We start from the raw sequence: 24,379 nt of genomic DNA, 5'->3' as shown, positions 1-24,379 counted from the left end.
GCTCAAAGCCTTAAAGATTTCTCTGTCGTGACTAACATAAAGAAAGTACTCTTATCCATACATAGTCTTTCAGTGCACCTTTCCCCATGTGGCACAAAAATACTGACTTCCATATTCTCAGGATCTGTGATTTTATTGATGGGGTTGATGCTACTGATGCAGTAATAACCTTTGAGGATGTTTTTTGAGAGTTGTCATGGCCAAAAAACTCATTGTGGTCAAAATGATATTGAATATATAAATAGACATGTATATGTATATAGTTGTCTTGATTGAATATTTGTGTTTTTTGATGGATAGGAAATAAGCTTTTAAAAGTAGGGACCACAGCTTCCTATTAGTATTAATAAATATTTAAAAAATTAACTGACAATGATCTATAAATGTCTTTGATCACTTTGGTCAACAATTACTTTGTGTCTCCCCCTCCCCCACAACCCTGATCTCATGTGGTGCTACATGTACTACGTAATTTACTAATGTACTAAGAAATAGTGTATCTTGAAGTTATCTGTGTTTATATCTTAAGCATAAGACAGATGAAGTGAATGTTTAGAGTGAAAATACAATTACAAGAAACCTTTTATGAATTCATATGCTAAATAATATATCAGTCCATAAGATAATGTCTGGACGTGAACTTGGTGGGACCAATACTAGAGGAACTGAGCCTACTCCTTATTCTCCCTCACCTCCATGTATAGGAAAGATTATACCCCCAAGATGTTGGTGAAAGTGTTTGTCCATTTGTTCTTGATATATCTTTGAAGAAAACATCTCTTCGTAAAATTTTCCCAGGATTAAACATTATATATGCTTGTCATTGGGCCCTTCAAAATTTAGCCTGAAGTCAGAAAGAAGTGAGTTCAAATTTGACCTCAGATATTTATTAGCTGTTTGATCCTAGGCAAGTCACTTAACCTTGTTACCTGAATTTCCTCAAATATAAAAACGGCACCTACCTCATTGTGTTGTTGTGCAGATCAAATGAAATAATACTTGTAAAGCGCTTAGCAAAGTACTTGCCATTTAGTAGGTGCTAAACCCATGCTTATTCCTAAATGCCCTTATTCCTAATTCCTTATTCCCTTTCCCTAAAGTCTTCATCCTTTTTCATCTCCATACTTAGCATAGTTCTTTGCACACAGTAGACAATAATGTTTCTTGTTATATAAAGTCAGGAATAGCCATACTGGGTCAGAATCATGGTCTATCTAGCTCAATAATCTCCAGTAAAATGTAAATATATCAAGGGCAAGGATTATTTTTATTTTTGCCTTTTTACCTCAGCACCTATCTCAGTACTTAAATATTTGGCGAATGAATATTTTCTTGCTAACAGAGATCTCAAGGACTTTTCATGATTGCTTTGCATGTCTAACTACAACCTTGAAGATTTAGATTCTATTAGCAATTTTTTATGGTGGTGTTTTTCATAAATTTGTCCAAATCTTTTTTTTAAATTCATTTATATATTTTGCCTTTATTAGCTTCCTCTTGGTTGCAGCACCATAATTTATGACTCAGTACATTAAATATTTCACAGATAAATAGAACATTAGAGTCAGAACAGATGTTAGAAAATCACTAATCCAATCTTCTCCTTTTCAGAATAATGAACCTAAATAGTAACTTCCTTTTATTTGTCCTTACCTTGTTCAGCTTCCAGAATGTCCACTCTCATCTTGATCAATTACCACATATAGCACTTTAAGATATGTAATGTGGTTTATATACATTATTTCATTTGAACCTTACAACAAACCTGTAAGATAGGTACTACAGGTATTACTATCTTCATTGCATAGGTGAAGAAACAATTTCCAAGAAGATGGATTCGTCCATGGTTACGTAGCTAGTGTGACTTGGGGGTATGATCTTGGGGCTTCCCAAATCTAGATTCAACCTTCTGTGTGATGTGCATATTCTGGGATAAGGTGAAAGAGTTGTGAGGTCAGCCTCATCCAAACCATTCAGGATTTTATGGATTTTGGTCATGTTCCTCTCCTGGCCCCTTAACCTTTGCCTTTCTGATTTGGAAGATCCAAGTCTTTTAAGATTATTCTACATTATACCATTTTAATGGACACTTTCTAATTCCATTATGTCCTTCCTGGTGTCAAGTGATCAGAATGATGGGCAGTATTCCAGAAATGGATGCTTCATGCTTTCATATAAGGGTAGGATTGTATTTTAGAGTCTATATGCAGAACATACCTTTTCAGATACTTGGCGACAATATGAAGTGCATGTAGGGACCAGACGTCACTTATGGGGTTGCTGCCCTGATAAGCTGGTCGATTGATTGGATTTAAAGGACAAGGGCTTCTCATGTGGTAAGGAAGGGCTGTGTATGACTCCAATGCATGGCTGGAAAGGAACAGTCAAGCAATTGAATTAAATGAAAGAGCTATTTTCTCTTCACACAAAATATAAATTATTGCCTTGAAAATTTTTAATGGTTGTTCTACTATGGGTATGCTATTAGACCTTCTATTTATAAGCTTTTAGCTGCTAATGATTTTAACCATCGTGGGGGTTGGTAATTGGTGGCTCTTAAGCTCTGTAAGTCTTTAAGTACACATATCAGGCTCCTTTAGGCAAAACTAAAAAGTGAAGTATGATTTCACATTTCATTAAGGACCAGATATTATAAATTATGAACAGAATTGTTAGTTTTGGTGATCAAGACTGAAGTTTTCACCATCAATCCCCAACCTCAACTTTTCCAAAGCTTGGAGCCCTTTTTGAGGACACTCAAATGCTTCTTGCTCCTCTTTGGAGTCATACTTTTCCCCTTCCTACCTTCACTTTCTTTTCTATCTATTAAAACCCAATCCCCGCTTACTTCCAAGTGGACATTTAGATAATCTTATTTTTATTGCAGTTTGGTCATTTTCAGTGGTGTCCAACTTTTCATGATCCTTTTGGGGGCTTTTTTTTTGGCAAAGGTTCTAGAGTAGTTTGCCATTTCCTTCTCCAAATCATTTTAGAGATAAGGAAATTAAGACCAATTGGGTTAAGTGATTTAGTCATACAAGCTACTAAGTATTTGAGGCCAGATTTTAAAGTTTTCTTGACTACAGGCCTGATACTCTATCCACTGTACTACCTAGCTATTCCAATCTTATTTTACTTATGTGAGACGGGAAAGGACTCCTGCTCCTTGGGTAGCAGCAGGCTCAGTCTGTCATTCTGATTATAGTATAAATAGCAGAACATAATATTTAAAGACAAAGGGGAACAAAAAGAGCAATTTCACTGTTTATATATGGTCCTTACCAAAGTACATCAAAACCACTGTTAGCTACCACCCGAGGAGGCATGTGAAGTGTGTGCAAAGGATCAATTATTCCTAGGGTGGGTTTGATAACTCTGGAGGCAATACCTAAAGAAGAAATTATACAAATGAATTAAATGCATGAATATTCTTTTAAAAAATAAATCACTTGATTCAGGTCAGTTATAATGATCTTGTGATGAAGAGAGCCTTCTACACCCAGAGAGAGGACTGTGGGAGCTGAGTGTGGTTCACAACATAGCATTTTCACTCTTTTTGTTGTTTGCTTGCATCTTATTTTGCTTCTCTTTTTTTTCTGATTTGATCTGATATTTCTTGTGCAGCAAAATAATTGTATAAATATATTGGATTTAACATATATTTTTACCATGTTTAACATATATTGGCTTATTTGCTGTCTGGGGGAGGGAGGCAGAGAGAAAGGGAGAAAATTGGAACACAAGGTTTTGCAAGGGTCAATATTGAAAATTTATCCATGCATAGGTTTTGAAAATAAAAAAAAAAAACTTTAACAAAAAAATCACTTTTATAATGATTCTGAAAAAAATCAAAGAGAGTTTTTTTAGCTTTATATCAAAAGGCAATATTGCATAGTGAAAATATGCTGGCAAATGAAAGAGAGATCACTTAGCCCTTCAGTTTTGGTTTTAATTACTTAAGGTTTAAAGGTTTCACTGGGATTCAAGTACTACACAACAGAGGTTTTACCCCATTTTAACTATGACACTGCCCATAGTGGCTGCTACAGTAAACAATTAGCTAAGTCCTCATTCTGTTATGCCAGAAAAGCTTGGATAAAGATAAGCCTGATGTGATACTCTGAGCCAGAATTCAGAAAAAGAACATTGGGCAAAATTAAACTGTTAGTGAAATATGATTGTATATTGCATTTTTAAGTTATTTTATTTTTTTTTAGGGCAGGGGAAATATAGAAAAGAGCGAAACATGTATCACAAATACATAATAGAATTTCTTAGTGAAGAAGATGTCTCATTGATGAGGAAGGAGATTGGCATCTCATTACATTATATTATAAGACTAATCTCTACTAAAGTTATTTGGTTATAACTAAACCTAAGTGACCTTGGATCACTGTTTATTTATATTGAGAATGGAAGAAAATAAACAGCTATTAACAACCTTTTTCAATCTTGTTCTTTTTTATTTTTCTTATGTCAGGATTTCTTTTAAAGATAGTTTGGTAAGCAAGAGAAATGAGGAAACCAAGACTTATTGATAACTTACTGACATTAACATTCTTACCAGTTTTTACTTTTAAGCACTCATAGTCAAAAATGGCAACCCCTGTAGTCTCACTCCCAGTTCCAGCTGTAGTTGGAACTAGAATAAGAGAATATCAATATCAGAATACATCTCATACAGGGCTTATGGAAATATTTAATTCATTCTTAGAAAACAAGGGACTAAATGACATGGCAGCAGGTCAGCTTTCCTGACCTCATTCATTCATCCATGTTAACAAAGTCTGTATTAGTTAGTGGAGGTGCATTGTGGGAAGCTCTGGAGTCTTTCACATCAGTGCTTTTACAGCCACAGCTGTGCATTCACTTGCAAGCTGCTCAGCATCTCTTGTAAGAAAAATCAAGTTTGGGCCCTCTGAAAGGCATCTCCTCTGGCAACAAGCCTGGCAATGTTCTACTTTTGCTATGCTTCATGGTTCTGGACATTCTGTCAAGATTTTAAACTTTGCTAATCACCCCTCTGTGTGATGCTGACACAGTTTTCACCAGGGGGTGCCATTTGCCAGACATCAATTATCCTCCTTCCTGCTGATACCAAATTCATGTCAAAACACTTCATTTGTCATCAACTGAATCCCACCACACATCACATCACAATGCTCCTCCACAATAGGCGATGGTCTGGGGTTGGAGAAAGGAAGGGCTGTTTTTAAGTGTAGTTGTAAACACTTCAGCTAAAAAATACTACAATAATGATAAAATATCCATAATATGGGGAGAGTGGAGGAGAACCATTGTTCTTTGTATTTGCATGTCTGTGGAGAAACGGTAGGGAATGGAGCAGATGTAATTCACAGCCGCTCATAATGTAGCTGATGCTACCCACATGTCACTGGACAGGGACAAAGCGCGAGGACAGCTGAATGGTAGATCATATGGTGGAAAGGGTTAGACTAATACCAGGAAAAGAACAATGAACAATACTCTTCCATATCTCATTGGACAGTAAGATGGATAAAGGACAGGGAGATTTACAGCCAATAGGAATACAATATTCTGTGCCCAAAAGCATCAAAAGGCATGGTGTTAGGTAAAGAATTCTTCCCACATGGTTACTACTTCATGATTTAAGTTTAGGGATTTTCTGTTCACAAGCTTTCCTCATTTGTGGATCATAGAAATTGAACGCTAATATTTAATAATACTTGTTTTCATCATTAAGCTGTCAAAATCTTTAAGTGAAGTTAAAACAAGGTATCATCCTCATGAACTATCTTTTATAAAGTTTACATTCTTAAATTATTGGATTAAATACCGAGGTAAGATTCCCTTCCCCTTCCCCCCAATGTATCAAAGATGAAGAGATTAATCAAAAGTGTGCTTTACCTGCAATCAGTGGTTTAAGAGTCACAGTGACAGGTTTTCCTTTTCCAATGGGAGCATTAACATAATCTAAGAAATCAGCATCAGGGTTGGATGCATAAAGATTGGCAGCTTTACAAGTGTCTATGGTAGAGCCACCACCCACAGCAACAAACGCATCAAAGGCTCCTTTTTTGGCAAATTCAATAGCTTCCATGAAGCTTGGAGGAGAAAAAAGAATCCTGTCATCTTTCATTAGAAACTGATGTTCATTATTACTAAATACTTCCATTTAATGTTAAGTATTTATTATATGCCTGCTATGTTTTAGGCACAACTTTATTAATGTATTAAGGACATAATAACTAAGAGAAAGAGAGTTCCTGACCCTGAAGAGCATCGTGATATAAAGGGCAGAACATTGAATCAGGAAGATCCGGATTCAAATTCTACCTTGAACACTTAGCTATGAATTCCTGGACAAGTCACTTAATCTGTCTGTGTCTCAGTATACTCATCTATAAAATGGAAAGACTGAACTAAGTGGTTTCAGAAGTCCCTCTTAGCTGTGAATCTGCAATCCTATGGACATGCACATAGAAAATATGCTGTAAAGAGTTTATAGAAAATAAAAACAGTAAAAGGAGAAGGGGAGCATTAACATAAAGCTCTATGCAAATATTAAGTAATAAGGATATGATGTATTTGCAGTCCTTTAGAGTAGCCAGTCTCCCCATATTTCACCCCTCCCATAATACCTTGTATCCGTTGGTTCCACCCTGACATTATTATAAACTTTAAAGTTTATGCCATTCTTTATTAAGGAATTCATGACTACTTCTACTGGCGGCAGCTGGGAAAGGTTCTTATCTGTCATCAAACAAACATTTTTAGCACCCATATTTTGAAGATCCTATAACACAAAAAATATAATAATTGTGAAGTAATAGTTGCATTTGTTAGAACCATGGCTCTCATGACAGATAAATTTGAACAATTCAATTTCCAAAATGTCACCATGGCTTTCATGACAGATAAATCTGAACAATTCAATTTCTAAAATGTCATATTTTTCTAGTACTCCATTATCACCAATTACTATTATTTTAATGGATAACTACAAAATAGAATGTAGACTCTTAAATATTTACCATGCCCACTTCTTTTGTCACTCCTGCCCCATATCTAATATTTGAAACTGCCATCTGCAAGAAAAAAGTGAAGTTGTAACAACATGACACATGCATAAAAGATTATGATTATAATGATAAAGACATAATGTAAAAACTTTAACATAAAATCCTTATCTGCCCTCCTCTCTTTCTCCCCAATAGCATTGCTATAATAGGCTATTAAAAGAATAGTTTCAATATAGAAATGTTTTACATGACTGAACATATATGACCTATATATGATTGATTACCATCTGGAGGGGAGGGAAGAGAAGAGAGAAAAGAATTTGAAACTCAAAACTTAAAAAAAACCCAACCCTCCAAATGTTAAAAATAAAAAAAAAAAACACTGCTTATATGTAATGGGGGGGGGGAAGTATATATAATTAGAAAAAAATTAGTCTCACCTGGTCTTCCTGCCTTGAGCTTTTTCCAGTCTACAATTCATCCTTCACATAATTCTAAAATAAATTTCCTAAAGCACAGTTCTGATTATTCACACACTGCTCTGCTCAAAAATCTTTACTGGATTTCCATTGCCTAGACTAAAGCATAAAATTCAAACTTTTTGTTGTGTAATTTAAGATCTTCCACAATCTGGTTCCAACCTACTTTTACAATTTATTTTCTATTGCTCCCCTCCATGCACTCCGTGGTCCAGCTGATCTGCTACACATTTTGTCTCTCATTTCCATCCCTCATTGCTTACAATGCTTTTCATCTCTGCCTGCTAAACTTTTTATTCCTTTAAAGCTTTAAGTTCAAGTGTAAGTCTTTCAAGGAGCCTCTGATCTATTCCTCTTCTTTAAGCAAACATGACTCCCTCCTCAAATTTTCCTACTGTCCTTTTAGTAGGCCATTCTGCATTTCCATCATATTTATCTTTTACTTATCTCAGTACATGTTATTTTCCCCTAGCAGAATATGAGTTCTTGTGAGAATAGCAAAAGCATCATTTTTCACACTTGTATGCTATGCTTAGTACTGGGGCTTTGCATATAATATGCTCTTAATAAATATTTGCTGAATTAGACTGAACCTATGAGATATTTAAGTTCAGTTTTCAGTATTAGTTGAATATTTATGGAACTAGAATTTTTATCATGTCAGAAGATATTTCATTAACCAGTACAGAAGGTTTCTAAGCATTTGTTTTCTGTTACATAGAACTTCAAGATTTGCAAAGTGCTTATTATATGTTATTTCATTTGGTCTTTATAATCATGCTGTGAGGCAGGTCCTATTATTATCATTCCTGTTTTTCAGATGAAAAAACTGAGGCAGAGATAGGTTTAGATGATTCTCCCAAGATCATACTACTAGTATTTGAAGCAAAATTTGTACACATATTCTTGACCTGGCTGCTTCACAAAAGATCTATGTCAACATTATACCTTGAATGTACTTTGTACTAGAAAGGTCTTTACAATTATAATGACTTTATAACAGTTTAATTTTTAGCTTTAAAAGCATAAATATTTGATGATTCCAGTAATTATAAAACATTGTCTTGAAAATCATTATCTATCTAGGTAGTATAGTAGACAGAGTACCCATAGTCAGGGAGGCTTGAGTTCGCATTTAACTTCAGATACTTATTAGCTGTGTGATTCTGAGCAAATTACTGCCTGCCTCAGTTTCCTGATCTGTAAAATGGGATAATCATAGCACTTCCTTCCCAGAGTTGTGAAGACTGAATGAGATAATAATTGTAAGATGTTTAGCACAATTTAGTGCTACACGAATGTTAGTTATTATTATTGTAATTTTTTATTTATTATAAATGATCTTGGTCTCATAGCGACCTTGCATATCTTTTGCGTAAAGACAAGTTTAGCTAAGTTTGAAGAGGTTCATTTACCAACATGTTTGTCTTTATTTTATTTTTTTTCCTACAGCCATTATAAATATGTTTACTAAGTTGTAAATGGGTTGCTATTTATGTCATAATGATGACTTTACAAATGCCTGAATTATTTATCATAATGATGACTTTACAAATGCCTAAATTATTTAAGCAAACTTTAAAATAACTAAGTATTGTTTTTTTGTGTTCATTCTTAAGAAAGATTAAAAAAAAAAAAAAAGAAAAGAAAGATTAAGTTGTTTTCTACCTCAAATGCATAATCCGTTGTTTTTTCAGAAGCAGGAAATCCAGGAGCTAGAAGAGAAATTGAATGATGAAAATCAGTATCAAACTGGACCTCAAAAAACCAAAAGATCATTACTCAAAACTGATTTGTTTTTAAACAGTGAACATTTAAGTTTGCCCTTGTATGAAACTTTTTTTTTAATGTGTCAGGTTTCACTGTTGCAATTCTAATTAAATTTAAAAATTTGTTTATTTTAAATAAAATAGGTTAGCCTGTAGTGCTAGACTGATTTTGGAGACATGGCTCTAATGCCAGCATTCTCTTAGTCAAGTTCATTTTGGGGATGAAAGGAGGCACTGGTAAGTCATTTAACATTTGAAAAAGGAGATTTACTTTGTCCTCACAAGTAAAGACATGAAACAAGGATATTGTGATTTGGCTTCCAATCCCCTCTCCATATGGAAGTACACTAGTCAGTAGGACAACAGGATAAGGAAGTTCTTGTACTCTTAGGCACCCACCAAGTCTTCATTTGCTAGGACTTTTTAAGCTCTTAGATGAACAGAAAGCTGAGTAATCAGATCTCAAAGACAGTCGTGTCTTCTTATCAGATAAAACCTCTTCATGTGATGGGTGTGAGGAAAAGAAGCTATGTTCAAGAAGATACCTATCATAGATGCTTATTTAGAAAATGAATAGAATGATTTTAAATATTCTTCATTGAATACATTAACAGTCTAACTTTAAAAGATGTCAAATGTCTACACCTCACTTAAAATGAATTGAAAAATCTAGCCTAAATATTGAATAAACAAATATCTTATGCAAATGTTATACCTCAAGTCCTATCTCAGATTAATGTAAGGTTAACATTCTTAGTTGCTGAGGTGAGGGCTCTATTAAACTTCTGGGAAAACTGGAGAGCAGTATGTAGAAATTAAATTTTGGCCAGTATCTCAAACTGTAAGCCAAGATAAGCTCCAAATGGTTGTATGACTTAGACATAAAACATAACATCACAAAGAAATTAGAAGAGCAAGAACAAAAGTACCTTTCAGATCTATTGCTAGGGGAAGAATATGTAACGAGATAAATCATCCCCCCAAAATGGACAATGTTGATTATATAAAATTTGAAAGTCTTTGCACAAACAAAACCAATACTGCTAATATTAGAAGGGAAGCAAATAACTGGGAAGAAACATGTTTATAGAACATTTCTCCTATGAGGATTTACTTTACTATTTTTAATGGCTTTAATAATAGTTATTGTTTATGTAGTATTGTATTTGTATATTGTTTATATAGTACTTAAGTTTTGCAAAGCACTTTACAAATCTTATCTCATTTTATCCTCTCCAACAACTCTGAATTAAGGTACTATTATTATGTCCATTTTACAAATGAAGAAATTGTGGCAGAGATTAAGTGGCTTATTCAGTCACATAGCTAATAAGTATCAGAGGCAGGATTTGAACTGAGATCTTCTTGACTCTAGGTCCAGAGTTCTAGCATTGTACTGACTTTCCATTTGAGTGTATAAATATAAGAATCACTCCTTATTGGGGCAGATAAATGGCACAGTGGACAGAGCATTGGCCTTGGAGGCAGGAAGACCTGAGTTCAAATCCTGTCTCAGACACTAAAAACTGTATGACCCTAAGCAAGTCACTTAAGCCAGATTGTCTCAGCAAAAAGAAAAAAAAAAAAAAAGAGAGTAATTACCCAATTCACAAATGGTCAAAGAGTATGAACAAGTAGTTTTCAAAGAAGAAATTCAAAATATAAAAAATGCTCCAAATCATTAATAATTAGGGAAATAATTAGGGAAATCAGCAGCAAATTAAAGTATAACTGAGGCTCTATTTCATACCCACTAGATTGGCAAAGTTGATAAAAGGTAAAATGACAGATGTTGGAAGTTATGCATCAATTATAAAATAATTAATTTTTCTTTTTGGAGATGAATCCATATTTTCCTAGCATAGAATGATAATTTTTCAGGACACAATAAGATCTTACTTAAGGTAACAAAGGATTATGCTTCACAACAAAATTATAAACAGGACTCTAATCAATAAATTATATATATAGATATAGATATGTATATATCTATATCTATATCTATATATATCTTATATACTATGACACTCTAAATTATAAATTACCCAACAGGTGCCAATCTGCATTGACTGAGATTGTTTCCTTCTTAGAAGTTTCCTGAATTAATGAAATCACAAGTTTGGTCCTCCAGTGAATGATGATGGTGATGATGATAGAGATGATGGTGGTGGTGGTGATGATGATGATGATGATGGGATTTCACTGGGAATTCTTCTACCAATGCAGAGTGGCACCTGTTTGATAACTTCTAGTCTTCAATAATTGTCTAGGACACTACATTTTAATAGCTTCTAATATAGTACCTCTTGATGTCTTATCTTTGGGGATGGGTATTACGGTGCCTCTGGGTTCTCAAAGGTCATGCCAATAAAGTGTAAATTCTGGTCAACCTGTCAAGTTAGAAAGATTTTGAGGAAGGGACTGAGTGATAGATTATGGCTTGTAATCTGAGAAACAGTCTATCTAAATTGGAAAGCTTCATCACTAAGTTGGCAACTGGATAAAGAAATTTTTTTAGCCATAGCACCTTTGTAAGCCCATCTACTAAATTTTGAAAGTGTTTCACTCTGTATTAGTGAAGGATGTGACCATACTGAGGAAGCCACAGTGCTTTGAGGCATTTAAGTATAATACACTTTATAGCCTGTATAAGCAAAATGACTGACAGAACACCTTCCTGAAACAAATTAATTTAAATTTTTTTTCTTTTTTTTGTGGAAGGCAGTTTAGATCTGTACTTTCTTGAGGAAGAAGACTTAATTAATGCACAATTTGTCTTTGACTTATGGCCTTAAAAAAATGGTCTGACTCACTGAAAGATTGTGACTTGCTTATGGTCATACACTATAATACTTGTGTGTGTCAGAGACAGAATTTGAACCCAGGTCCCAGTTTTCCTAAGGTTAAAACTGGCCTTCTAGCTGCACCACCACACTTCCTCTGCTACATGTTCCCTTTAAGAAAAATTAGGGCATAACAGAAGCTGAATCCTTCATGTCTCTTTGAAAATCTGATTCAAAATTTTGAAATGGGAATCAAGTGATCCTTTGTTAATTTTTGCTAATAGTTAGGAGAAAACAATTGTGAAAAAGGAAAGACCTCTATGCTTTTCAGGAGGTTTTAATGATTGAGTCACTCAGCAGCCTGACAGAGGAGCTAAAATCTGGATTCTGAATCAATGAATCAGACTATGATAATAAGCTACACATTCTTTGGGGTTAAGCTTGAAATGCTGGGCTACTTGACCAATATGGAAATGCACTATTATGTCTTCCTCTTTGTTCCCTTCCTTCACAAACTTCTCTGTTGTTTTCAGCAGTGAGTTTCATGCTGTTAGGCGCCTTCTTTACTCTCCCCTTGTCAGGTTGTTTGGATTTGACCTTTCTTTCTAGGGTCTAAATCAGTTTTTGTACTACTAATTAATATGACATTCGATGGACATGCTAATATTACAATGGGTCTCCTGCTGGTCTGTTGGACAATGAACATTGTGAAGACAATGGACTTTGTAAAGGTTTAAGATGTTGTGGGAATAGGAGATTGTTGGTTTATTTCAGTTTGGGAGAAATGTAATGTTATTTTAAAAACACACATACAACAAAATATTATTTTATTAAAAAAAATTAGTGTCTTTTCCTTAGAGAAATCACTCTTGACTTTAACTTCCTTTTCTGACTTCTATCAGAAGAAAATTTCTTGAATAAAACTTTTCAATGAATTCAGATCAAACTTCAAATTCTATCTGAGCCACCATTTTCAGACCTTGCAAATCATTAATATACACAGTCCTGTGTTTGTTATTTCTATCAAGAATAAAACATTGTACAATTATATATTAATATTTCTCTTTAACCAACATTATATATCTAGCTATAACTAGCTAATATAATCCAGCGATATGTAACTATTACCAGATTTATAGAAATAGGTCATTTAACCTTTTATGTTCACAGAGTTTCTGCTTACGTCCTAAAATTATTTTTATGTTTCTTGCTTTGTTCTTTGTCCTAATTTATAGCAAACTTTGCTGCAGAGATTTAAATTGTAGCTATTTAAAAAAATAAAATGTATTACCTTGGGAATAAGTGTGAGAATGAGTTGGACACTGGCATCTAAGGAAAAAGAAAAGAAGAAAGATTTATTTAAGGAAAACTTGCAAAATCAGAGGTTAAAAGACTTGATCATTGCAGTAACTGTCCATTGTCTAAGGTAATCTATAAGATGGGTAATGAGTAGCTATTAACCAATAAAGCATAAATATATCTAGGGATCATTGTGAATCTCTGTAGGCATAGCTGGATAAGGGTTAGACTATTTATTCATTCTTTCATTATTCACATTGATTTAGCAAGTATTTACTGAGTACCTACTGTCCTGAAAGCACAGTATTTAATATAATAAATATTCAATAAATATTTGTTTAATCTATAGTTTAGCCCAAGTGATGAGTATCCATCTCTTCCACAACGGGAGATTAAGGCCTTGATTCCAAATCCCATCTGAAATGATAATTACTTACTGTTCTATGGTTTTAATTTCCCCATCTATAATATGATGAGGTTAGACTTGATGACCTCTGAGGTCCCTTTCAGGTATAATTCAATGATATTATCATCCTTTTCAAGGTTAATCCCTCCATCTCTGCTATATTATCCCCTTACACCTCCTTTAGGAATTTGTTTCCTAAATTCTTCCCACTCTTTTGAATCTTTTTTTTCCTTATGAATTCTTTCTTCTTATATCTTTAAATCAGAACAGATCTTTTTTATTATTTTTATTTATTATTTTTTTTTGCTGAGGCAATTAGGGTTAAGTAACTTGCCCAGGGTCACACAGCTAGGAAGCAGTAAAGTGTCTGAAGTCGGATTTGAACTCAGGTACTCCTGACTTTAGGGCTGGTGCCCTATTCATTGAGCTCCCTAGCTGCCTTAGATCTTTCTTATTAAAAACAAAAACCTTAACTTGACTCTACTCCTCTCTAAAGCGACTGTCCCCTTTGTTTCCTTTCTTTGATTTCCAAATTTCTGTCAAGTGTGGTCTACCTCTTCTCCCATTTTCTCACTACGCATTTATCTCCTGAAAGCCATGCAGCTTGGTTTCTACCCCCATTACCCTGGTGGAATCTCATTATCCCAGTGAAAACACTCTTCACAGTGACTAAGTTACCATATTCAATGACTTTTTACTCAGTTTCCATTCTGTATTCTTCTACAGAGTTAACACATATACATTCTCCCCTTCCCCATTTTGGAAACTTTATTTTCTCTTAGCTTCTATTAACTATATTATTCTGTTGTTGTTGTTGTTGTTGTTGTTGTTGTTGTTGTTGTTGTTTTCTGATAGCTCTTTGAATCTTCTAGACATTTAAAAAGCAAGAATTCACATTATAGCATTTTAAGATGAAGAGTGCATTTTTATGATCTCAGAGGCCACTTTTTAATTTTGGAGGGCAATCACTAGAGTATCTACTGAAAGGACTTGTACTTGGCTAATTCTCAGTGTATTGTTGAATGTTTTAAATAATCAGAATTGTAGAACTGGCACAATCATGAATGTTCACAGAATGGCTAAATATTTTACAATAAATCAAGACTGCCACCTAGTGTTTTGAATAGTGAAATATCAATTGATTTTATTTACTGAAGCAAACATACTGGAACTCCTTGGAAAACAAAAGTAAAAAATGATTCAACTATTCACAGTCAATAATATTCTTCCTCTCTTAGTTATTATGACATTGCCCACTTGAGTGATCATTTGAATTTTCACCAGAAGAAAGACAAAGACAAAATCCAAATTCATCACTTTAAAGCCTGAATGTGACTCCCCATTATATCATTAGGATATCATTATATTCTCATTATAGTCCTATTGTGGTAAGGGACCCCACAGGGCCATCTAATCTTATCCTGTTACTTTATAGATGAGAATACTGAATCCCAGAGACTTTAAATGATTTATTTGAGGCTGCATGAGATGTGGGATCTGAAACGAGGTCCTCCAACTACTCTTTCCATTGAGTAATGCTGCTATGTTTAGATTTTGCTCCCCCTCTTCTCTACCCTTATACGTTTCTGTCATAGGGCCTACCTCAAATGAATACTTTTTTTTACCTTCCTTACTATTCCTACATGTATCCTTCCATTGTTTTCTTTTCCTTTTCCATATTTCTAATTGTTGTGTCAGTAAGGTTGACTTGCTTTATTCAAACATTTGGGTTTTAGCTTAAAAGGTGCCTCCCCCCCCTTTTTTTTTTCCTTTAGTGGTATTTTTCCAAATACACATAGTTGTCATCATTCAGTTTTGCAAGATTTTATGCTCCAATTTTTTTCTCCCTCCCTCCCTTATCTTCCCCTTCCCCAAACAGCAAACAATCTGATGAGTTAAACATGTACAATCCTTTTAAACATATTTCCATATTTATCATGTACAAGAAAAATCAAACAAAAAGGGAAAAACCATAAGAAAAAGCAAGCAAACAAAAAAGATGAAAATACTATGCTTTGATCCAGTCAGTCTCTCTGAAGGAGGATAGCATTTTCCATCCTTCATTTTCTAAAAGGAACAATGTTTCATATAAGGAAAAGATGAACAAGTGGTAGGAATGTCCTCCTTTATAGGATGACCTGAAATGATTTCCTCATTTTATTTTCAGCAGATTGCTGTTTTTGTGCAGAAGTTCAGTAGAGTCTGACTCTTTGTGGCCCCCCAAACCATAGAACACCAAGTCTCTTGTATCCTTTACTACTTCTCAAGTCTGACGAAGCTCATGTTCATTGCTTCCATGAGACTATTCATCTCATCCTCTACTATTCCCTTTTCCTTCTGCTTTTTTTTTTCCACCAAATCCGGAGCTTTTCCAATGAGTCCCATATTCTCAATATGTGATCAAAGTGCTTAAGGTTCAGTTTCAGTATTTGACCTTCTAGTGAACAGTCTGAGTTAATTTCTTTAAATATTGACTGATTTGATGTCCTCATTGTCCAACGGACTCTCAAAAGTCTTTTTTCAGCACCACAATTTGAAAGTGTTGATTCTGTGGCACTTAGCTCCAAGTCTAAGAGCCATACATTGACAATGGAAAAACCATAGCTTTGACTATATCTTACATTCCAGGTTCTTAGTAGATGTGTATCTATAGTAAAATGCCTAATTTAATTCTCAAATATTAAGGATTATAGGGAATGGATCTGAGATTTCACTGGGATAGGGAACTTCTAGGTGAGGAAACTCCCTCTAACAATGAAGACTAGCACCTTCTCTGTAACTATAGTATTAGAAAGTTGCCTAGACAATTCCTACAAACTTTAGATGGAAAACCTTATTCAGAGAGAGAACTGAATGCAGATCAAAGCATACTATTTCACTTTTTTCTGCTGCTTTTTTTTCTGGTGGTTTTTCCCCTTTTATTCTGATTTTTCTCTCCCAACATTACTCATATGAAAAAAAAAAATATATATATATAAAGTACATCTATAACCTAAAATAAATGAAAAAAAAATGAAATAATGATGCCTAGAGCATTGAAGAGTTGTGACTTATCCAGCTAGTATATATCAGGGCAGGTCTTAAACCCAGGTCTTTCTGAGATTAGCTCTCTATTGATGATGTCTTTCAATAAGTATATCAGTGTTGAAATATCCAAATGACATAATATTATCAACAAATATGAGGGAGAGATGCGGGCATAAAGCATGGTTTCAGCTCTATAATGGAAAACTCATACTATCAGGAGTAGGAATGGAATTTTGCATTTTAAAATGCCAAGACACTTCTCTCCCTTTCCTTATTACTTAACAACCTCAGAAGTATTGGATATTAGCTGAAACCCACAAAGATAAGTAATTTTGGCTGGTATTCACACTAGTCAAACTGTTTTGAGTCATGCTGTTGACATTTGTCTGTGTTTATTATTTTTTAAAAATAGGGGTTGAAAGATATAATGCTTGAGGTGGTATAAAATTCAGGGAATTCCTTCTTCCATTTATTAAGCCCTTAGTAGGTGACTGACAAAGAGTGGGGCTAAACAAAAATTAAATAACTCATTCACCCACCAAAAACGTTCCTGTCCTCTGGACGTTTACATTCTATTGAGAAAAGAAGATATGGAAATAAGTTTAAAATGGGGAGAGAAATAACTAGGCAAGTCCTTTAAACTCTTATTCCTCAGTTTCTTCATCTGTAAAATAGAGATAACTGTCCTTGCATTATGAACCTCAGGAGAATGCATTTTTTTTTTTTCATTTCAGTTTTTGGAGAAGGTTCAGATTACGTTCAACCAAATATTATTAATGGAAGAATCTGTTTCAGAAATTGTTTTTTCCCCCAAATCTTTAAGTGATATAAAATTTTGAGTTATGTTCAAATACACAAATGGATCTGTCATGTTTTCTATTCTCTCCAAAGATGCAAATTGAAACGCGTTTATCCCGTTCAACTTTTCTCTGTCCTCGTGTAAGTTTGACACCCCATCTGCTTTCCTCACTTTCTCCTGAAATCTGGTTGCCCGTTTGTTAGTATTGTTGTTGTTACAAAAGAGGAAACCGAGCTGTGGAATATTAAAGCTGGAGGGTAAAGGGTCTTAGGGATCATTTGGTACAACTTTAATTTACAGAGGCCCAGAAATGACTTAGAGTCATGGAGCATTAGAGCGTTAACGTTGCAGCTTTAGGGAAAGAGCAGCTAGAGTAAAATTCTGTAAGATAGGGAGCGGAGGGAATCTAGCTTTATTCCCCCTTTCCTCACACTACCCCTTCCCCAGCCCAAAGATAACAGTCCTGCCTTTTCAACAATAAACTCTGAGTCAGAGTTTGTGCCTGCGCAGCTGGGACGTTAGTGGAGGTCGGCTGAGCCCGGGACATTAGGACAATGGCAAAGGCTTCGCTGGGGGATGCAGGGAGGGATGGGGCCTGGGGTCACCTGCTCCTAGAACTGTCTGGGGGGTTGGTGGAGGGGTCTCTTAGCTGGCTAGCTGGTGGCCCGTCCCCACCCACCATTCTCCCCAGGCTCTGTCGGGATACCCGGGGCCTGCCCCAAAGCTGGGCCCGAAAAGGGGGCTCGAGCACTCACGCCGCGCGCTGCAGCTGCCTCAGCAAGTGAGCGACCCTGTCCCTGCCCGCTGCGGCCATGGCTGCCCGGGCTGCTCTCAGCTGCAGACTAGGGACAGACAGACAGACAGACGGACAGGGTCTCTGGGAGCCCGAGAGAAGCCGTCAGCTCCGGGGCGGGGCCATCCCGGGCCCCACCCCCGGACCAACCCTCCATCCTCCCCCTTGGATCTGGCCAGTGCCCGGCAGGCTCCCCTTCCCTCCTTGCGCCATCCCTTACTTTAATGCCCTTTGCCTCTGATCGCGGGGCAAGCCGGTTGGCCATGCATCTGAACCTTACAGGAGGTGAAGCTTCCTTCCTATTACTCTCTTCCCTTTTCCCCAGCTGTAAGTCACCTGCGGAGCCACTTTTTTTTTTTTTTTTGGTGATTCAGATTCAAGTTCAAGAGCAGAGTCCCTACCTCCAGCTGTTTATGGAGACTACGGTCAAAAGGAATTCCTCCGCCCTTTGCTCATTCCATCCTCTGGGGACAGGGGGCAATCCAGTGAGCCTTGACTTTTGCGGTTCACGGTCATTTCTTTGGCTTAAGTATTAAAAAGTCTACTAAAGATTGTATACTTAAGCACTAATATATTTGTACAAATTAAATCCTGTTCCCTCCAAAAACTTCTGAGTAAAAAATAGGGAGCGGAAACGTTAGAAGTGGGGGTTGTTAGGCAGTCAGGAAGAAGAAGGGCTAGGCTGTCAGCTTGTAGACATCAGTTTTTTCCTCTGTAAAATGACTTAGATGATCAATCTCTGAGCTTCCTTCTCTTACTGTTCTATGATTGTAGACCACTGAACTCTTTTGGGAGTCAATAACCTATGGGGGGAGAGGGGAGAGAGAGAGAGAGAGAGAGAGAGAGAGAGAGAGAGAGAGAGAGAGAGAGAGAGAGAGAGAGAGAGAGAGAGAGAGAGAGAGAGAGAGACAGAGACAGAGAGAGAGAGAGAGACAGAGAGAGACAGAGAGAGAGACAGAGACAGAGAGAGACAGAGAGAGACAGAGAGACAGAGAGAGAGACAGAGAGAGAGAGAGACAGAGAGAGAGAGAGACAGAGAGAGAGAGACAGAGAGAGAGAGAGAGAGAGAGAGACAGAGAGAGAGACAGAGAGAGAGACAGAGACAGACAGAGAGAGAGAGAGAGAGAGAGACAGAGAGAGAGAGACAGAGAGAGAGAGAGAGAGACAGAGAGAGAGAGAGACAGAGAGAGACAGAGAGAGAGAGAGAGACAGAGACAGACAGAGAGAGAGAGAGAGAGAGAGAGAGAGAGAGAGAGAGAGAGAGAGAGAGAGAGAGAGAGAGAGAGAGAGAGAGAGAGAGAGAGAGAGAGAGAGAGAGAGAGAGAGAACTGCTTTCCTTTCTTTCTAATAGCCCAGTATTGGGAACTGTGCTAAGTCCGGAGAATACAAAAATCAAGGCCTCACAGACCTTATATTCTCGTGGAGGGAAATATATACATAGTTAAGTATACAGCTAATATTTACCAAAAGTAATTTTAGGTGGAGTCTAAAGTCCTACTTCTACAAGAAGCCTTTCCTTAATTTAGTGTCTTCCCTTAGATTAGTTCCATTTTTGCTTGTGCATTGCTGCTTACATTTTGTTACTCCTCAGATTGTGAGCAACTTGAGAGCAGAGAGACTGAATTGTTTTTGTACAGTTCTTAGCACAGTGCCTGACACATGTATTACAATAAAATCTTTATCTTACCATTTTAAAGACGACAGAAATTACATTGAAATGTTGGGGTCAAGGTATAGTTTATTGGTTGATCAGAACAATAAAAGCTCCACCACAGATCAGGCACAAATAGCCTGGCACACAGTAGGCAATAAACAAATGTTATTGACTGACTGAAGAGGAGGATGTATCAATAACTAGGAAAATAGGGAAAGATCTCTAGAAGGCCCTTAAACATGATTTGAAGGTCTCTAGGGATTTTCTGTGGCAGAAGTAAGTGAAAAAAAACAAACAGGGGACATCACCAGCCTATTCAAAGGTAAAGAGGTGGGAAATGAGTCATTCTATGCACAAGAGGACGAATGGGGATGGAAAGTAGAGTGAGTGAGGAAGAATATTTGATGAGAAGTCTAGAAAGATAAAATGAAGCCATATGTTGTTTTTTAAGTCATTTCAGTCATGTCCAATTCTTTTATGACCCTATTTGGGATTTTCTTGGCAAAGAGATTGGAGTATTTTGCCATTTTCTTCTCCAGCTCATTTTACAGAAAGAAGGAAATCAAGCAAACAGGGTTAATTGACTTGCCCAGATCACACAGTTAGTAAGTGATCTCAGGACACATGTGAATTCAGATCCTCTTGATTACAAGCCTGGCACTCTATCCATAGCACCATTTAGTTGCCTCAAAGCCATATCCTGAATTTTAAATGCCAGATTGAGGAATGTTTATTTTGTCCTAAATGCAATAGACCCCAAAACTTCAGCAAGAGAGTAGTATAGTCTACTGGATGGGGTACTAGACTTGGATACATTTTAAAGTTCAAATTCAATATTTCCTAATTGATCTTTTGGCTAATTACTTTTCCAATCCTATTTCCTCTTGCTAGCTATACAAAACAGGCTTTTAATATTGTAAAATCAACTCTCATTTTCTTCTCTGCTACCTTTCCATTTAAACAAATTTTCTCTTGAAATCCTACTATTGACTTAGGTTAGTATGGAGGTTGACACTATGCAAAACAATATAGTACAACAGAGGAAATAATGAGGAGAGTATTTTGCAAAATTTAAAATGCTACAAAAATTTGAGTCACTGTCATTTAATTAATCTGTTTTACCAATTTGGATTAAGATAGAAACATATCCACATCTATTCATCCTATGCAATCCTATTTCAGATAAATGTGAACTCTAGTAGGCACTTAGGACCAGAAAAGTTTTATGTACAACCCAATCAAAGGTGCTATTTGTTTACTTGAAGACCTAAGGGTGGAAAAGCTTATCACTAGAATTAGTAGAATTAGGGGGTCATAGAAACTTATAGACTATCAACAAATGAAGCACTTGTTTGTGTTGAAGTCAAAATGCAATCAACTCTTTTTTTCATGTAACAAAAACCTGTGTTTTTGGCTAAGAGCTCACATTTTTATAATATATACTTTAGTATTTGATACTTAGGGCAACCTTGTAGTGATATAGAGATTATGCTTATTTTACAGATAAAAAAACATACCTAGAAAATTCCAGTACTTGTTCATGGTTACATATAGTCTCTGGCAGGGATTAGTTATAACTAGGTGTTTGTTGATTACAAATCCTATGCTTTTATTACTGCATCACACTGCTAATTGGTAAATTATATGACACTGGAGTTTAGTTTCTATAACAGACTCCTTTGAAAGGGGTTAGCAAGTTGTTTTGATTATTTTAATTACTCTTTTTCAATTGCTTCGTCATAGTTTCTTGGCTAGTCATGTTATTTCCAGGGTTAGAAAGAAAATCTCTGAAAAGTCCTGGAAAGCTAACTACAAAAAGCCAGATGTCAAACACTTAGCAATCAGGTTGATTTGCCATTATAGGGAATTTAGTTTCCTAATTATATGACTACAGTAAGGGTCAAAAGCTTCCTTAGCCCTCAAAAGGCCTTACAATAGTAAGATTGGAGTATTAGACCAAGATACCTTTTTCAGTTCAAATCCAGTCTACCACTTACTACCTAATTGAACTTTTGGTTACCTTTCCAACATTATTTCCTCATTTAGGAAATGGTGATGGTTTACATTATATGATTTCTAAAGTCCTTTCCAATTAGGCAAATTTTGCTTAAACAGAATGCAAATAAGGATATGAGAATTCAGCTTAACATTTGAATCTGTAACCTTGGATTTGGGGTTAGAAAACTTGTGACTTTGGACAAAACTTTTACCGAGTCCATTTCTTCATCCCTAAACTGAATTAGCCCCAATGATATCTAAGTTATATTTTAAGTGTTATGGAATTTAGAATCTCAAAAACTTTTCTGTTGTACAGTCATGAAATTATTTGCTAATTTTTCTCTATTTTTGAGGGGGGATAGGACGAGACATCTACAATTTCATCAGATTCCAGAGATCTTATTGAGCAAATTCCTTCTTCTTTTGCCCAAGAATGGCCTGTGAACACTGAAAGGTTGTCTTAGCCATTGTCACATAACACATCAAAAGTGGAATCTCAACCGGTCTTTTTGCTTTCAAACCTGGTTTCCAACATACCAGGCAACATTACCTTTGCAACTAACATTCACACCATTACAAAGTTTAAACTGCAAAAGGACAAAACTGTTGAATCAAAATATTTCTTTCTAGATTTTAGACTGAGCAGAAAGGTTACCGTTCTAGTATAGACCCTCACATTTGGACAACAGCAACAGGTCGCTTGTGGATTTGCCACTAAAGTGATTTTTTCTAAAATGAAGGTCCAATCACTTGAACTCCTTCCCCTCCAACTTAATATTTAACTCTTGTAGCTTTCTTATTGTCTCCGGGAGCAAATACAAAATGCTGTTCTGCATTTTAAGTCCTTTATAACCTACCTGTTCCTACCTTTTTACTTTTCTTCTACCCTACTTTCCAACACCGTCCTTCAACCTGCTCCTTAAACAAAATACTCCAACTCTGAGCATTTTCTTTGGCTGTCTCCCATTCCTGAAAATTACTCTTTGCCCAGGTTTCCTAGAATGACCCAATTAAAAACTTACCTACTACAGAAAGCTAGTTTTTCTCAATGCCTCAATTCTGGTGCTTTTTTTTTATTTCTTGCATATAATTATCCTCTCTATATAGGGTATAGATGACTTGTTTTATATTTTGTTACTTCCCCATTAGATTGTAAATACCTTGAGGGCAGGTACTGTATTTTGCCTCTTTTTGTTTTCCCAGTGCTACCTTACCATACAGCCAGTAACGACAAGAACTTAAATGTTGAATGGAATCTAGTTTCAACCCCTTGACCTTACAGCTGAGGAAATTCAGCCCCAAGATGCTGAACTCACTTGTCTAAGGGATCTGAACAAACTTTTCTGATTCCACACAGTTCTTTCCATGCTGTATTCAATTCAGTATTACAAGAAATAATGCAAACTTATTTTCAGCAACCTGAGACATTTAAAATATTCATATACTTTTACTATGGATAAATAGGAATTTTCATTTTAAAAAGTTAACAGGGGCTAATCCTAATTGACTAGAAAACATAGTTTTTTTAAACAAATACAATTCCACTAGAATATCAGTGTTTTTGACAAATAGAAAGGCCTTCATCATGTTAAACAGATTCTCAATGGAGGTCTTAAGGAAAAATAAGGGGAATTACTGTTGAAAAAGCACAAGGGTTATGATCTATATTGGTAGGAACACTGACAAACTAGGGAGATGACAAACCCAGAATATGTTTATGAGATTTCCTAATCCCCTTTGGAAAAGTTTTACCATGTTCTAGTTTGTATTTCCATGAAGGCTTGCTGTATGATCCTGACAAATTCCTTCCATTTTTGCATTGCCCAGCAACTACCACAAAAGTATGGTTAATAACTGAACAATTTATCATTTTCTGAATTTTGAATTAAGTCATTTCAGCAAAAGGATATGAGCTGCTTAAATATCTATTACTTAGGGATATGATGCTAAGTAATTAAAAAAGTGGATTTTACAAAATGGTCAAGGTAATATAACAGGAGGCCTTTAGGAACAGGAGTCCTAAGTCAGATATCATCAGTCATACTTTTTAGTATTCAAATCCCAACAGTTAGGGGGAATATTCTAACTAAAAGATTTCCCACAAGTTCTTCCTAGGAGTTTGCAAGCTTAAAACTTATGTGGTATCTATGTACAATTAATCACTGTAGACTCAAAACACAACCTCATGTTTTTCTAGTTTTAAGTATTTCCCCAAAGACAACTCTATCAAACTCGTCTGGAAGTTATGCTATAGTTCCTTTCCATATTAATCTGGCGGTCAGGTGACTGCAGGCTGCTGTTTTTAGGTGGCAAACTCAGAATGCTACACCATATTTTTAATGCTATAAGCTCACAAATACATAGACAA

General features: G+C 35.8%; 1 protein-coding gene across 2 annotated transcripts in view; it reads right to left on the bottom strand.

Moving 5' to 3' along the window:
* The window catches only part of ADHFE1 (alcohol dehydrogenase iron containing 1), a 32,376-nt gene extending 13,904 nt beyond the window's left edge, over nt 1-18,472 (bottom strand). Inside the window, exons 1-10 of one of the 2 annotated variants that reach the window (XM_074278801.1) lie at nt 18,322-18,414; nt 13,327-13,364; nt 11,556-11,642; nt 9,152-9,198; nt 7,017-7,070; nt 6,624-6,778; nt 5,890-6,086; nt 4,565-4,642; nt 3,283-3,388; nt 2,218-2,370 (exon numbers count right to left, since the gene is read on the bottom strand). In XM_074278801.1, the coding sequence (XP_074134902.1) occupies nt 2,218-2,370; nt 3,283-3,388; nt 4,565-4,642; nt 5,890-6,086; nt 6,624-6,778; nt 7,017-7,070 (743 nt within the window). In that variant the 5' untranslated portion in view covers nt 9,152-9,198; nt 11,556-11,642; nt 13,327-13,364; nt 18,322-18,414. Of the gene's footprint in view, nt 1-2,217; nt 2,371-3,282; nt 3,389-4,564; nt 4,643-5,889; nt 6,087-6,623; nt 6,779-7,016; nt 7,071-9,151; nt 9,199-11,555; nt 11,643-13,326; nt 13,365-18,321 lie in introns of both variants that reach the window. The other variant, XM_074278800.1, reaches the window with a different exon arrangement.
* Between the last annotated feature and the right edge of the window lie 5,907 nt (nt 18,473-24,379).

The sequence above is a fragment of the Sminthopsis crassicaudata genome, chromosome 1 (genome assembly GCF_048593235.1).
Source record: "Sminthopsis crassicaudata isolate SCR6 chromosome 1, ASM4859323v1, whole genome shotgun sequence".
Classification (NCBI taxonomy): Eukaryota; Metazoa; Chordata; class Mammalia; order Dasyuromorphia; family Dasyuridae; genus Sminthopsis; species Sminthopsis crassicaudata.
Note: the sequence above shows the minus strand (reverse complement) of the source record. Positions and strands in the feature narration are given on the sequence as shown.